General features: G+C 44.6%; 2 protein-coding genes across 2 annotated transcripts in view; one reads left to right on the forward strand and one right to left on the reverse strand.

Annotated features, from left to right (window-relative positions):
• The window catches only part of itpk1b (inositol-tetrakisphosphate 1-kinase b), a 32486-nt gene extending 25600 nt beyond the window's left edge, over nucleotides 1–6886 (forward strand). The window contains exons 6-11 of the mRNA XM_008283645.1: nucleotides 32–130; nucleotides 369–409; nucleotides 712–877; nucleotides 2054–2121; nucleotides 2205–2367; nucleotides 4130–6886. Of these exons, the coding sequence (XP_008281867.1) occupies nucleotides 32–130; nucleotides 369–409; nucleotides 712–877; nucleotides 2054–2121; nucleotides 2205–2367; nucleotides 4130–4401 (809 nt within the window). The 3' untranslated portion in view covers nucleotides 4402–6886. The remainder of the gene's footprint in view (nucleotides 1–31; nucleotides 131–368; nucleotides 410–711; nucleotides 878–2053; nucleotides 2122–2204; nucleotides 2368–4129) is intronic.
• A 157-nt stretch (nucleotides 6887–7043) lies between these two features.
• On the reverse strand, nucleotides 7044–14477 carry plk4 (polo-like kinase 4 (Drosophila)). The gene is made up of 15 exons (XM_008283656.1): nucleotides 14329–14477; nucleotides 13356–13451; nucleotides 12932–13027; nucleotides 12365–12479; nucleotides 11286–12261; nucleotides 11117–11205; nucleotides 10490–10836; nucleotides 10291–10395; nucleotides 10041–10143; nucleotides 9805–9954; nucleotides 9490–9718; nucleotides 9293–9395; nucleotides 8215–8352; nucleotides 8016–8122; nucleotides 7044–7436 (listed from the first exon to the last, which is right to left on the reverse strand). Exons 1-15 carry the CDS (start codon nucleotides 14356–14358, stop codon nucleotides 7322–7324), a joined length of 2799 nt encoding a protein of 932 aa, XP_008281878.1. The 5' UTR covers nucleotides 14359–14477; the 3' UTR covers nucleotides 7044–7321.
• Nucleotides 14478–15569: the final 1092 nt, after the last annotated feature.

Raw genomic sequence — 15569 nt, forward strand, 5'->3', positions numbered from 1 at the left:
TCTTCTTCTCTTCTGCTCTTCTTTTGATCAGATGACAGGATTTGCTCTCCTCCGTTCATGGTCTTGAACACGGAGTGCAGCCCGGATGTGCTGGAGCAGATCAAGAGGCAAGGACTCACATTCCCCTTCAGTAAGTGTCTCTGCCTTCGTCGTCCTCCAAACATTCCCACCTCCCATTGTTCGTTAATTGTCAGAGTAAATTATTAGACTTTCCTTTGCAACCACTTACAGATTGACACGTGTTGCTGCACCTCTTTGTTTCTTGCCTCGACTGTAAGAAAACTTGGAGATATTTTTCTGCACCCCGCTGTCACGATGTCTAAATTTTCCATTTGTTTTTTTTCTCCCCGCCTACATTTCTTCCGCAGTTTGCAAAACACGGGTGGCTCATGGCACCAACTCCCACGAGGTAAGAGGTCGCAGGGCTCAGAGGTCACTCACACCCTCCACAGTTTGCTTTGTGTAAGCAGCAACACTTGTCCTGTCACAGGAGTTTCATGTAACTCAAGTTCAAACAACAAAATCAGATAAAGTGCTGTACCTCGTGTGTGTGTCAGCTGAGATCGATACCCCCGTCAGGCTGGCCAAACAGGCTTCATTCCTCCACGCTTAACGGCGTCGAATTAGGCTCGGTTTTAACTCCCTGCTGGTACGAACGGCTGCTCTGACTGATGACCTGACTGTTTTTATTTCGTGTCTTCCTGCCCACAGATGGCCATTATCTTCAGCGAAGAGGACCTGAAGGACGTGAAGCCTCCGTGCGTGATCCAGAGCTTCATCAACCACAACGCAGTGCTCTACAAGGTGTTTGTGGTGGGGGACTCGTACACCGTGGTGGAGAGACCTTCGCTGAAGAACTTCCCTGCTGGACCAGCAGGTGAGACAGACAGACAGACAGACAGGGAAAGAGAGAAGTGGGGAAGTCCGATGGCTGCTAACAGCGACACTGGTCAGTCCGTACAATCTGCACAGCTCCTCCAAATTACCCAATAAAAGAGCTCATAAAATGGCTTTATAGTCCCTGTGATTGGACCTATTCGCCCTTTTAAGGGGTGCAGTCGAGCGCGATTGAATTTTTACCCACTTGGTACACGCTGTCGAAAATAAACAAGAGGAGTGATGCTTTGCTCCATAAACATGTCAGGTTTTACCCATGACGTGTCCTTTGAACACAGGGCTGTCCCCTGACACAAATGAAGCCGCTATTTGCATGTGATACAGCAGAGGCCCTCATGCAAACCATATTCAGTGTCGGTGTCGTCGTCTGCTTTGTGTAACCGTGCACAGAGGACGGTTGCTTTCAGCCTGGAATGCTGAGTGGTGCAACAGAAAAGCTCGGCCCTTTTCAAACGCATAAAGCGAGCATACCACAGCGATACGGCGGTCACGTCGTTGTCCTCTGCAGCCTGAAACTGTTCGTTGTGTAGCCAGAGAGGCTGAGGTATGGAGGTGAAGAGAGGCCAGAGCTGGATATCACTGTGAGAGATGGTCTGTCCCATTCAGGCTTCCTTCTGTCGGAGTTAAACTGCTGTTTTGTGCGTCCGCTGTGGGAATAAACGAGCCCATCTGCCTAACATTTCATTACCTCGACCCCTAAGAGCCGAGGGCCATATTTATTTAGACAGTGATGGAATTTACTTCTTCCCTCCGCTCCTCGGCCCTCTTCCTCACTTCTAACGCTCGCTGTGTTAATCATTAGTGTGGAAGGAAAGGAGGGTTAGAAATTTTGCAATCCGTCCTGTCATATTTATCATTACCTGAAAGAAAAATATCCACCTCAGGCAAACAGGTTACAGATTTAAACAGATTCAACACTCGACATGACCCGACCGAGAGAGTTTAGAAAACGTCAAGTTTAGATTTAGGTTCATGCTGCTTAACAGGCGGGATAGAGATCATCATGACATTGATTTAGTGAAGCCGCTGTGACCGGTTGAGCTTTGCCGCCACCTAGTGCCCGAGATGGGAAACACAAACAGACGTCAGCTCTGGTAGAAACTTGTCAAAGCTCCAGAAAAGCTGCTTCACCTTTCTTTCTGTGTTTCTCTTTCAGACAGGACAGCCATTTTCTTCAACAGCCACAACGTTTCCAAACCGGAGTCGTCCTCGGACTTGACCTCGGTACGTCTGGGATGTTTCCCAACGAAATGTTGTGTGATTTTTTTACGAGTCGTGTCGCTAATACACCTTTATGTGCACCTCAGAGAGAGAACGTGGAGGGAGTGTCTCAGCCGCCCAGCGACGACGTCATCAGAGAGCTGTCCAGGTCACTGCGACAGGCGCTGGGCGTGTCCCTGTTCGGCATCGACGTCATCATCAACAACCAAACGGGCCAACACGCCGTCATCGACATCAATGCATTCCCTGGTAGGCGGCGCCTCGATCAGTCAGTCCATCAAACTTTTACTTGTGTGGCACCTTTCAGACGGCTTCCTGCAGCTCAGAGAGGGATGGTAGTGAATCCCAGAGACGGGCAGAGGGGGATGGACAGGTGTATGGAGGAGGAGGACCTGAGTGTGAACATGGAGGAGTTTAGAGAGGTTTTGGGGGGCGTGAAGCCTTAAATGTTAGAGGAGGATTTTGAATTGGTACTGAACCAGAAGCCAGTGGAGCTGTTGGGGGACGGGAGCGATGTGGTGGATCAGGGGAGTTCAGGTTATGATGCAGGCAGCTGGATTCTGGACCGGTTGAAGTTTATGGAGGGATTTGTGAGGGAGACCAAAGAGGAGAGAATTACAGTAAACCAGACAGGAAGTGACGAAACTGTGGAAAAGGATGGCAACGCTGTGGGGGGAAAGGACTGCAGTATAAGATGTTGTACCTCTGTGGGAGCAAAACATGGCTGGAAGTGTTACCAACACTAGAAAAAGACATGGTGACTCCACTCTGTAGATGTTTTACTACTTACATTTTAGGATTAGTTTCATACTGCACTTAAGCTGAAAGAGTTGTTGTCATGTGACCGATGCTCTGGTCATGTCATGGTTGCCCAGAAGAGCGCAGAAGATTTCATTTTTGGGGTATAAGGTTTCTTTTTTTTTTTTATCAGACAGTGAGTATTTTTTAGATAGGAGCTGTTTTTACCTGTGACATGTTTCGACTGTCGCTTCAGTCTTCCTCAGAAGACGTCTGTGGTGACGTGTCTTTATCAGCTGGTGGTTTCCTGGAGGTGTGACCCGCCTGGCAGTCTGTCAGATTCGCCCGGCGGGCCACGCCTCCTGCCGCCCAGTGGTCTCTGCAGGAGAGCGTCCCATGTGTGGCCTCCTGATTACTATGACCTCCTCGATCCAGAGTTTAAATCTGTTGTTCTCCGATGACATTTAGTGACAGTCGAAACATGTCAAGGTGAAAACAGCTCCTGTCTAAGAGATACTCATTGTCTGATAAAAACAGAAACCTTATACCTGTAATCAGAGGAGACGAAATGAACCTAATCACACTATTTAGTCTTTTTATGGAATCTGATTCAAGCAGACAGATAATTTTCATTTATTTCACTTCAAGGCCATGTAGAATGAAGTCATTTTGATTAAATAACACAGTTTCTAGCTGGAGAGGTCGTTCACAACCGTCAGAAAGTTCAAACTCTGACAATTCTCTATCTTTTTATAGTTTCTGGTCATAAATGGTGCAATTGTGCCGATTTGGTAAACTCAACATGCCGTCCAACCCGCTGTTGGATTGAAGGGTTAACAGATGTAAACACAATAAGATTAAGATGTATTATAAGCAACCTTTCAATTCATTACTATATTATCATATCCATTACACACGTATCAGGAGTAAAACTCTTTGGTTCTGAAACAAAAGCCTAAAACAATGAACAGTCATAAAAAACATATGGTAAGAAGGTAGTGACAATACAACACAGTATACGACCCAATAGGACGGAACCATGTGTGTGATTCATATGTGTGTATATGTATATGTGTGAGTGTTTATTTATGAGTGATGGTTTGATAAAAGAAACTGTCCTTCAGGCGGCTGTATCTCTGTCCAGAAGGCAGCAGCAGCACTTGTAAACAGATTTAGTGAATTATTCTTTATTTAGCGTCCAGCCGAAGCCAAATTCTTTCCTTTTTCTAAATATTTAGTCCGTCTAACTGAGCACGTCCTGCTGCCTTTCCAGGTTACGAGGGTGTCCCGGAGTTTTTCAACGACCTCCTGAACCACATCAGCAGCGTGCTCCAGAGCCACAACCCTGACTTTGCCCCCGCCGGCGAGCAGCCCAAAGGCCTGCCGGCGAGCACCACGGTACCGAACGCTGGCCCGCCGGGCCCCCCGGGCTGCTGCAGCATGCTGGGAAAAGAGTTGCAGAGACTCGGCTGCAACTCGACAATGTCCCCCAACTTCCAGCAGCACTGTGTCTCCACGATAGCCACCAAGGCGTCCTCCCAGTGACTGAGCCCTCCCCCTCTTTACTCCGTTTGACCCCTGAACAAAACAAACAAACAAAAAAAAAAAGAAACGGATGGTGACAATAATAATAAATAATAATCATAGTAATTATGATGTTAATGATGATAATATATCTAATCAAAAAACAAGCCTTTTCCTATATAGATATTGAAAATAATGGTGATTGGGTGTAAGCTTTTTTTTTTTTTTCTCTCTCTGCCTTTTGTATTTTTCGTTTCGTCTAATGAGACTTAACAGTACTGTAATGTGAACTTTTGGGAACTTTTGCCTAATAGCTGATTTTATTTTTTTTCTCTCTTGTGTGAGGTCTCTGTAACGAAAGGGTCCAGATGTGGTAGCTAATAAGAAAGGCCTGATCGGGACTGGTGAAAAACGTGCCACTAGACGTGCAATGCAGGATCCCTCGTGTCTCACACACACACACACACAAACACACACACAAACACACACACGTATGCACACCGGCACATTTACGCTGCGACGAACGGTGCCGGTGATGATGTGTGTTTGTGCTTCTGGTCAATACCACTGACTCCTCTGTACAAAGTCACGGGGAGAGGAGGTGGCTGGGCATTCGAACACTACTCCGCAGATCCCAGGCCGCTGCGTGACTGTGGCCAACCGACGGCAGAGGACATGGTGAGGTAGTTTTGTTAGTTTGAACAAAAACAGGTGAGCCGTTTATTTTTCTGAGTGCCATCAAATTTTAGTGTAGAAGGAAGGACGCCTGCAGGAAGGAAAAAAAAAAACAATATTTTCAAAGGTTAAAAAGAAGAAAAGTGAATCTCCATGACCATGTGACCAAGTTGTTTTTTTTTTGTTTTTTATGATTATTATTATTCTTAATAATGATTGTTGTTGCACCAATGTGTACAGGTCTTTGAGTGATGTTCTGTGTGTGTCAGATGCCGGATGTTTTGGTGTTCAACAAACAAACCACGTCCTTTGAGTCCCAGTTTGAGTCGCTCCAGCGCAGGAAGACGAGGATCACATTCCCTTTTTGTGTTTGTGGATGTTTTCAGAGAAATTCCATGATTTTTCAGAATTCCAGCGGGATCTTGTGAGATTTCTCACATCCCTTCATGGGTTTGTAGTCTCCTTAAACAGACTCTCCATGTGTCTTGTACCTGTAATGTGAGCAAAACAAAAAAAAACTCCTGAGGCGAAACTTGACCGATCGACAGACTTGCTGTGTAGCTTTTCATCAATTAGGGAATCAATTATACCAGTAAAATTAAATAGTGTGCGTGCATACCCGCTTAAATCGGGTATGTTGCAATCATCAAACGACAACAGATAATTCGTTTAGCTTTATGGTCTCACAGCACTTAACCTGTAACCAACAGTCCAAGTCGGTTCATTTGCTTCGAGCTTCTGATCTGTCTTCTGTTCCAGCTGCTGTATTTGTGTCACATGTTGAGGAATCAATCAGAGGGGAAGTGGTGGTGGGAGGAGGAGGTCCAGCTGTTGTTCACAGTGTTCACTGTGAGGATTTTTTTACTCCAATTTTGTTAATATCTTTGTCCTGACATCTACTAAGAGCAACTTTATTTTATTGAGATTTTATGGGGAAAATGTTTTATATAAAAGAAATGAGAGCAGTGATGTTTTTGAACAACGAGCGGATATTTACTAGAGGGATAGTAAAATGCTGGGTCTGGCTGTGCAGGTGGTGTCAAAGGATGGGGGGGACAACACATGAGCTTGTGGTGGATGCCGCCGTCGTCTCCCTTCTAGCATCTAGCGGGGAATGAGTGCCGGCCTGCGGTGCATACAGATTATTGCATTCCTGTGAGCCTTCTCTTGTCCCAGAGAGCTTCGCCTTGCTGTTGTTGTTTTTTTATTATTATTTTTATTTCCTCCATCCAAGGGAACCGACTGTCCTCTTGCTTGCCCCCCTGTGATCGTAAATAATCCCTGCAGCCATCTCACCAGCATCTCTCTGGGACAAGAGAACAGCAGCTCCACTCTGGAACAGGGTTTTCACTGGACGTCACATTGTGAGAATATTCGTACGACGCAGTTTTAAGTATCCTTCCCACAATTTGAAAGTGTAGTGAAGCAACAATGATTAATAACAAGTATCACAGCAGGGTTGAGGTGGCGCTCCTTTACCTCGGAGATAGGGGGGCAAAGTAGAAGGTTCGGGTCGGAAAGGCTGATCTCTGTGTACGCCACTATAGTGTGTCCTATCTCGTGTTCCTTATTGTGCTTCTAAATGGGAAATAAATGGTTAATCTTACCCTTTGTCATTTCTGCAACCCAGACGGTGTCATCATGCTCCCAGCTCCCACCTGAATGTTTACTTCTTGGGTGTCTTGTACAGTACGTGTATACGCGCCTAGGCTTACATCCGTACAGTATGTTGTTTTGTATCAGTTCTGTAATTGAGAAGAATCCACAATTTTGTGACCTTTTTTTAATTAAAGGGCCAATTCAACAGGGCGAAATAAACATGTGAAACCTCTCCTGGCTGCTCTTCTTTCTGAATCGATCGTTTGTGGTCGTCTCTGTGTTTAGATCTCATTTAAATGTCAGTATAAACTTTGTATTGCTGAAACCATAAGTTAGCTCTAAATACTTTAATTTCTTTTTTTTTATAAATACATCAATAAGTGCAGCAATTCTCCACCCAGCCTCCAGATGTTTATTGCTTCAGTGGTACATTTCATAGGTTTGGAAACAGTGAAAAAAGACAGACTTTTTCTAACAGGGCTAATCTCAATACTATACAAAATAGACAATTACCAAAATAAAAATATATATTTTCATAATCTTAGTCTTCTGTACATGTAAAAAAAACAAACAAACCCACAGATAGAAGGTATATTTACAAGAGCACCAGAGAAACGAGGGTATAAAGGGTTCTAATGCTACTTCCAGTTTTCTGCTGCACCCAGTGCTAATGAGCGTGCTGGAGGTGATGAGCTGCCGGGTTCGCCAGCAGTCCCAGAATAGTCGACAGACAGTGCAGCTTCTGCTTGACGTGCTCTGGCAGCTTCTCGTTCTCCTTGTACCTGTAAAGAAGACGCAGTTTATTTGTCGCGGTGCCTTAAACCACCACTTTCCAAACTGTGTCAGATGTTTTATTCAGGTAATGGAGCTACCGTAATGTCCGGACTATAAGCTTCTACTTTTAAAACAATGATGCAGCTAATTTATGGTTTTTAAGATTTTTAAGAATTTGCCTCGAGACGAAAGTGACATTGAGACGAAAGAGAGATTGAGGAAGTGTGTGACGAAGTAATTCTGAGGCTGAAGAAGACGACTTTAGTGGTTTTAGTGCGCAGGAGGAAGATGAAGATAGCGATCAATGACTTTTTCTGGTAGGCTGCTGTAGTTTTTATTATTTTAACCATCTGTCTGTGTAAATATCTCGTTACAACGTGGACACCTGCAGCTTATAGACAAGTGCGGCCTGTATATGTACAAAACTAGTTTTCTTTTTAAAGTCAGTGTGTGTGGCTTATATTCAGGTGCCTCAATAGTCTGGAAATTACGGTAATTTTGAAGTGAATTTGTTGATTCTCCCGTATGTTGAACAGTTTAACAGAAGGCTCTTTATATAGATAAAACCAGCAGCCAGCGTCTCCTACCTGGTGATCCTCCCCTCTGGAGACGTGTAGCTGATGCAGGAAACTCCTGCCTGAACCACCAGTTGCGAGCCGTCGTTGAACTGCACCCAAACCTCTCCGCCCGTCAGCTACAGGTACGAAAGCAACAATCAGTTTTTCAACCACAAAGACGCTTCCTTTGCCAATTACAGAACATCAAGTTAACGTATTTATCGATTACCTGGGATGCCCATCCAACGTTGGGGACAAATATGGACTTAACCACTTTCCCTGTGCTCTGAAGCAGGTCCTGTCGCACCGGGGAGCTTTTCTTGCTCAGGCTGGCTGTGGTGAAATCAGAGCCGTCGAAGGAAATCATCTGGAAACAAATGTTTTAAGGTCAAATATAATATCTTACTATTAATCTCCCACATTTTTAGATTTACATTTTTGCCCCAAAGGCACTAGAGCGGACTCTGTTTTGTTTTTTGAACATGCATTTCTTTTTCTCTGCAATGACATAATTGCATCTTCCACAAATCTGCGGTTTATAGATTCTGAAACGACTAACTGTAACAGCAACGACTGATCAGAACTCCTGCTGTCACCGTTAGTGTTTGGTTTTACTGCAGGCAGATTCCCCCGACCTGCCACATAAAACCAATAACTTATACATAAAACGAGGCGGTTTCTTCCTGCTGAGCCTACATGAAAACATTTTCCTTCTGCTGCTGCTGACAACACCTGGTTCTGATGAGACGCAGCCAAACAGGAGGTGGTGTGGCCTGAACAGATCAGTGGCGCTTTGTTCATATCTCATGTTTAATGTGGGATCGCAGTAACGCCGGCTCCGGCTACAGATGTTTTAAAAATCCCAACAGATTTTGAAAACACTGCACTACACACAAAAGACGGAAGTTCACAGATATTCTCTCTAAAACATGGTGCACTTGTAACACTAATAATACTTAAAACAAAACATTAGCAGAAAGCTAAACTAGTCTGGAGGAGAACTGGTTGGGAAAATACGTCAGCACAGTCTGTATGTTTCTTAACTGGAGATTTTAACTTACAATATCTGTAGATAAATATCAAAGCTTTGATGTGATCAGAATGGTCCAGATCCAGAGTTTCCAAGCAGTTTGGGAAGTTTAAGCATCACCAAATCATCTGGGCCTTTCAGACCAAGATTCCAGACCAGATTTCTCCTCGGATTGTCAGGAGGGCTGAAACGGAGGCAAATGGGCCCAAAATCCCTGCAGTCTGAGCCCAGCATTAGTCATCTTTATCCAGTGGTTTAAAGGCTGCGAGACACTTACTGAGGGAGTGATCTGAGGAGGTTTCGGAGGTGAAGCTGTATCAGGAGGCACCGGGTGGGAGGGCAAGGACGACGGGCACTGGGCGTCTGAGCTGGCAGGTCTCCTACAAAGAAAAACATAGAAAACAAACTTCTATCACAAAAGATGAGCTTAACAGAAAAACAGTTAGTATACGAGGGGCGGCATCATCATCTGACCTGCCAATAGTTATGGGGAAGAACGGGACGTTGTTGGTGCTGCGCTGCTCCTCTGCGGCGATGGCGGCCTCCAGCGCCAGACACATGCTGTGGCCCTCGTCGGACAGCTCCACGTACTGCCTGCTCTCTGGGCTCAGGCCGCTCAGTCCCACCTCGCCCTTCACCGTGTACGATTTCCCGCTCTTCTCCACCACTCGCACCAGTTCTGATGTCTTGTGGGTCTTTGCTCCTGCATGATGTATTTATTACATGTTAATTCACACAGACGATGTTCAGTCCGGCTGCTTCCTGAGTCTCACCACACGTTAGACTCACCGTCATAAAAGCAAACTTCCAGGTCTGCACTTGGAGCGTTTTCCATCAGCATGACTTTGGCGTACTTGGTGTAAAGGGTCACTTTAGGAGTCTTGGACTTCACAAGTTGCACAAACTTGGAGGCATACTGGTACTTCTTCCAGTATTTCTCTATTACAAACAAAAAAAGATACCCATTAAGATACAAATCTTTTAATCAGCAGACAGTTTTGGATGTAACGTGTTCATCAGAATACCTGGAAGGTCCTCGTAGCTACAAATGAGGATATCTTCTGGAGGAGCAGGCGGGCAGTCCAGCACAGGAAAACCCTTTCCCCCATTAGGCTGGTATATCGTCACCTAGAACACACAGTAATAAGAAGCTACCATTTATAGGAGCAACAATTTGAAAAGAACAGGCAGCATTATGTCAGAGAGCTTGTGTGATATCACTGTGTTGTACTACAGTAGCTCACAGCATGTTGATGTTTCAAGCGCGATACACACCATCGTTCCATCACAAGAAATCCGAAGAACTTCTCGGACTCTTTCTTGACCGTTCTGGTTTTTTAACAGCTCCATGCACACTTCACCTGTGTCCAAGATGCTCACCTGCAGAAAAGAGAAGAAAAAGAAAGTCAGACATCAACAAGTATCTCAAATGCTCACACAGTTAATTAACAAAAAAACAAGCGCAATATCTTACAACTGCATTTTTGGTCTTCTGTCTGATGGGCTTCAGTCTGGACGCACACAGAGGCGGGACGATGTCTGCCAGCGTTTTCTTCTGCTTGTCTGTACTGTGTTTGGCTGAAGGGAGCTTCAGTTCTCTGATGTGGGGAGTTTCAAACTCTGCTCCAGGTATATTCTCTCTGTATGCTTCAGGGTTGGAGGGATGATGGTGGTGCAGGTGGTGCTGGTTGTGGTGAGGGTTCCCACCTCGGCCCATGGGCTTGTCTGTCCAGGAGTTGTGAACCCCTAAAGGCCCTCTGCTGCTGTGGAAACTGCCACTGCTGCTGTGAGTGCTGCTGTCTGTGGGCCTGTGTCCAGAACCTGAGAACGAAAACAAAACACATGAAAAACTTTGCTTCAGCTGAATGGCTTGCTTGCATTTAGAGAGCTTGAGGATACAATTATCAGTTTTTGCAACCTTTAACTTATATTCAGGCCCACAAGGGTGGTTGACATGTATGTCAGGGTAGATTCTGCAATTTAAAGGGATTATTTTAATTTGTTAATGCATTCCCAAACCAAGATATTCATCTCACTGCCCGAGAAGAAGACCACCTACAACACGCACATATCATTAAAAAGCAGAAAGAAGGAAATTTACCTTCATTGTTGAGCCAATTAGAGACTCCCTCCAGGTCTTGAAACTGCAAGTTTGGTGGATGTGCCGTCTCTGTGGATAAATACCCACAACTGAAACAGAAGAGTGTTATCTGTTAGACTTATTACATTTAAAAACTTAAGATAATACAATGAATAGATGTTCTACCTACTTTGCTGACTGTTTGACGGGGGGAGAAGGGAGCCGTCCATGCTCAGAAAATGGGTGTGGAGTGGAAGACATGGGGAAGACTGGCCGTCCCACGCCAGCCAGAGCCTCCTCTGAGTGGCATCTACCCAGCTCAGCATGGCCTGAGCTCAGGCCTGATGCAGCAGAACTGGAGCGGTCTGAAGAGTGAGCCCTCCTCAAGTAGCGAGAATGAGGCTGTCCGCTTTCTTCCCCATGAACTGCCCTGCTCCTGCCCTCTCTGTGAAATCTGTCTGCTGGTAGCTGCCACTGGTCTCCGTCCTCAAAACAGCCACTGCTGGTCTGGCGAGGACGACTTGGAACAGGCATCATGCGATTAGGCAGGGCAGAGCCAATCATGTGCCTGGTGCGCCTCTGGAGGCGGCTGCCACTGCTGGCTGAGGTGGAGGAGGTGCAGGCTATGGAGATGGTGGCGATGCCGCTGTCTATAGAGCCATCATCCTCCTGCCCCAGCTCCTTGGTCCTGACCAGCAGGCTCTGGGTCATGAATGGGTGGTCCAGTACTGCAGACAGGCTGGGCCGCTGGGCAGGGTCTTTCTGCAGCAGCTGATGGATCAGGTCCTGAGCCTCTACAGAAACATGTGTAGGCATCTGATATTCCCCGAGGACCACTTTAGACAACGTGTGCTTTACTGTGTCCGTGTCAAATGGAGGGCGACCCATCAGGAAGGCGTAGAACATGCATCCTAGTGACCAGACATCTGATTCCAGGCCATGAGCACTGCGAGTGGCCACCTCAGGGGAGATGTAGTTGGGTGTCCCACACATGGTGAAGTGCTTTTCATTTGGGAGTTTGAGCTGAGTGGCCAGGCCAAAGTCTGCGATCTTTATGTTCATGCTGCTGGTCAGTAGAAGATTTGACAAGGTCAAATCTCGGTGCAAGATGCCGTGAGTATGTAAATACAGCATTCCTTTCACTATTTGATGCATGAAATGTCTTGCTGTGGAACAAAAACAACATTTTTAAAAGGTTGACAGCTCAAAAAATTGATAAATCATTTACAATCCATATTTAGGGTTTGAAATAAAACACTTCTGCCTGACCTTCATCCTCAGAGAAAGGCATCTTTCGCTCTTTAAGGTACCGACTCATCTCTCCATTGTGGCACATCTCCAACACCAAATACACATAGTTGCTATCCTCAAAGTAGTTGTAGAGCTTTTAAAAAAAAGAAGTTCTAATATTAGATTTACTATCATGTCAAAATATAGAAAGCATTTCATTGGATTCTAGTCTAAAATAACTGTAACGCTGTGGTCTAAAGTAGTAGTCTGTCATTGCCTGCGCTCATGGTTAATATCTGAAGCTGAAGATTAACCAGGACACTAACGAGCAATTCTATCAACTAGGTGAAGTGGAAAAAATTGAGTGAGTATCCATGACACTCAACAATACACTAGCAGAGGCCCGCTCACAGCGCCACATTATATATCCATGACAACCATACAGAAAGTTAATAAACACAAACTCAAACACAAAAGTCTTTAGTTTTTTTTTTTTACATATCCCAAAAACACTTCCCTCCAAATTCCAGTGAATTAGTGGTGTTAGACTTTAACTGTACCCCAACACATTATATATTTTAAGAGCAAAAGGCCAGTCGGTGTTACCTCGAGTACTGAAGGATGCTTCAGTCGGCACTGAATCTCCACCTCGTTTGTCACACGCTGGACCATACCAGCTTTGTGCATTGCTTTTTTGTCGATCTGCAGATGGGAACAACAGGGATAATTATACACCTGCCACTCGCAGGATCAACATGTAAGACGGTACAGTGCCACAGCGGGGCGGTTTGGTCTGGTGGCCAATCTGTCACCCACAAAGACAGACAACTAATAAGGCCTCATTTGCAGGGAGTCATGGGACCGCAAGAAGCCCATGGGAGGCAACTGTGGTCTAATAATCCGACAGTTCCAGTTTACACTTTAACTGTCAGTCGCCGGCAACAGCTTGGATGTTGATTAGGTGTCTGCATTACAGGTATAGAAAGCTATAATTACATCTCATCCTGGACAAAGACTTTAATGGTCTTACCGTTTTGATAGCAACCTCCAGACCAGTCTTCACCGATTTTGCCCGGTAAACACATGCAAAGGAGCCTTTCCCGAGGAGGGTGAGGACTTTAAAGTCCTGCAAGCACACAGACAAAAAACAAGCACTGAGTTACACAAACAATAAATTGGATTTGCAGAGAAATATGACTTCGGATGAAAACTTCCTTCCACTTTGATGCCATGACAGACAGACAGACAGGATGTTTAAAAGCAGATACCTCAATCCTCAGCTCCTGAGCATAGGATAAACTTTCCTTCTCATCTGTGCTGCTGTGGGTGTCGGCGGAAAGATTTTGATAGAAATAGTGGATAAACTGATCAAACATCATCCCTCTGGCTTGCGACATGCTGGATCCAGCCGCTAACGACTCGACATAGGAAAAAAGCCTCCCACAACAAACGTTAACTGTCAAACAAGCCACCAGCACCTGACGCTGTCATATGGCCAACCAAAACCTTTAATTATCCCGGCTGTGTTCCCGCTAACGAGGACCCACTTGTAGCCGTTTCCAGGCAGCGTGTTGTTAAACCGATGCACTGAGGAGAGCACGGTTTGTCCCGGGAGAGCCTGGGTGAGGCTACACACCCAGGTACCGACACTATCAACACTGACATGAATGATAATTCTATTAATACTACCAATTTTTAGCAAAGAGGTGGACATTTTAAGAAACAGCAAGATGAAACGAAAAATTGACTATTAGCTAATTATTTGACGTGTACCAGGGAAGTAGTAGCTCTATATTTTTAACCTTATTATTTTGTATTGGCACATCTAAATTAAATATATCAAACTAAATGCATTGTTTCCCACTTCTAACGTTATTATGCAGTAACAAATAGTTGGTTAAAGTCAGCTAATTCAACGTAAGTCCAGCCTTTATAAGTCGACACCAGCTACCACACGGAGTTTAGCGCTAGCTTGTGGGCGTTAGCCAAACAAACAGACTCACCTCGATTTTGTCGCCGATAGAAACACTCATGGTGCCGGGTTCAGGCTTTGCGGACGCATGCGAGTTTGTAAAAATGTTCCGCGGTCGTTAGAGTACATCGACAGTCGGTACGGGAGTCCTCACAGGGAGAATAAATGTTGTTCTTTCGTTCCCCTCCAAAACTTTGCCATTTCTTCCATTTTGAAAATATCCGCCCGTTACTCCGCGGCTACGTCACCACGCCACGTGACCAGTCAGTGCTGGGTAGCCACGCCCCCTTCAAGCACAATAACAGAGTCGCATGAAAAGGAGCCTAAAGGAGGAGTTTCAAGCTGTTGTCCTGCAGAGAAGCACGTTTGTAGCTGTAAATTATGTTTATGTATGTATATGTACATGCACACAGGTCTTTGCTTGCATGTTTAATTTTGCAAATCTGCACATTTCACAAACTTCCGACTGACAATTTGGGAAAATATTGTGCAAAAACTCAAAGTGTAAAATTAAACACATTAAATAAGATACTATAAAGTAAATGATCCATGGCAGACAATGTGTTTAATGTATGGTTTGAGCACTGTTTTTGTTACAGAACTCAGCTGCCAGGGTTTTAACCAGATTTACACCGGCTCCCATGTTTTAGGATATATCTTTAGGGCCCTTCATTGTCTTTCTTCCTGGTATATTGCTGACTTTTAGAACCATATGCATTAAGATCCAGGGGCCCAGCTCAAAGCTAAAGGGGACAGAGCATTTAGGGTCCCAAGGCTCCAGAACAATCTGCCCAAGGAACTCGTGATGGGTGAGTCAGGTGTGTTGGTTTTTATACACCATGTTGCATCTGTCTATTATATTCTGATGTTATGATAGTTCTATGTTATTTTGCTGACTTGTGGAGCACTTTGTATCTTGGATTTTGAGAGTACTCCTGTCATTATTATGATTATTATTATATAATCGGCCCTGTTTGTCTCGATTCACTGACATATAAGTACATTTTATGTCTGAAATGAATGTTTAAAAATGACCTACAGTAAAGTCTGTCACAGCAAAAAGAAGCAGAATAAAATTTAATTTTATACTAATAGGCTGATTTTTAAAAATGCTATTCCTGTGTCTGTTTTTATAGGATTATTTAACTCATGCCATGTTTATTGGATGCATTTTGATCACTTTAAGGCTCCATATAAATTCTTTTAATCTAAATATTATTTGAAAAATATTCAGAAAAAGCAAAAAAAAAAATGTAAAAAAATTTTAAAAAT

The sequence above is a fragment of the Stegastes partitus genome, unplaced genomic scaffold (genome assembly GCF_000690725.1).
Source record: "Stegastes partitus isolate 25-593 unplaced genomic scaffold, Stegastes_partitus-1.0.2 Scaffold8, whole genome shotgun sequence".
Taxonomy (NCBI): Eukaryota; Metazoa; Chordata; class Actinopteri; family Pomacentridae; genus Stegastes; species Stegastes partitus.

Coding starts and splice junctions, on each gene's coding strand:
- plk4 (XM_008283656.1), bottom strand. CDS start 14,358: ATGAGTGTTTCTATCGGCGACAAAATCGAG. Junction 13,452..14,328: donor CTATCGGCGACAAAATCGAG/GTGAGTCTGTTT, acceptor GTGTGCTTGCAG/GACTTTAAAGTCCTCACCCT. Junction 8,353..9,292: donor CTCCTCAGATCACTCCCTCA/GTAAGTGTCTCG, acceptor ATTTGTTTCCAG/ATGATTTCCTTCGACGGCTC.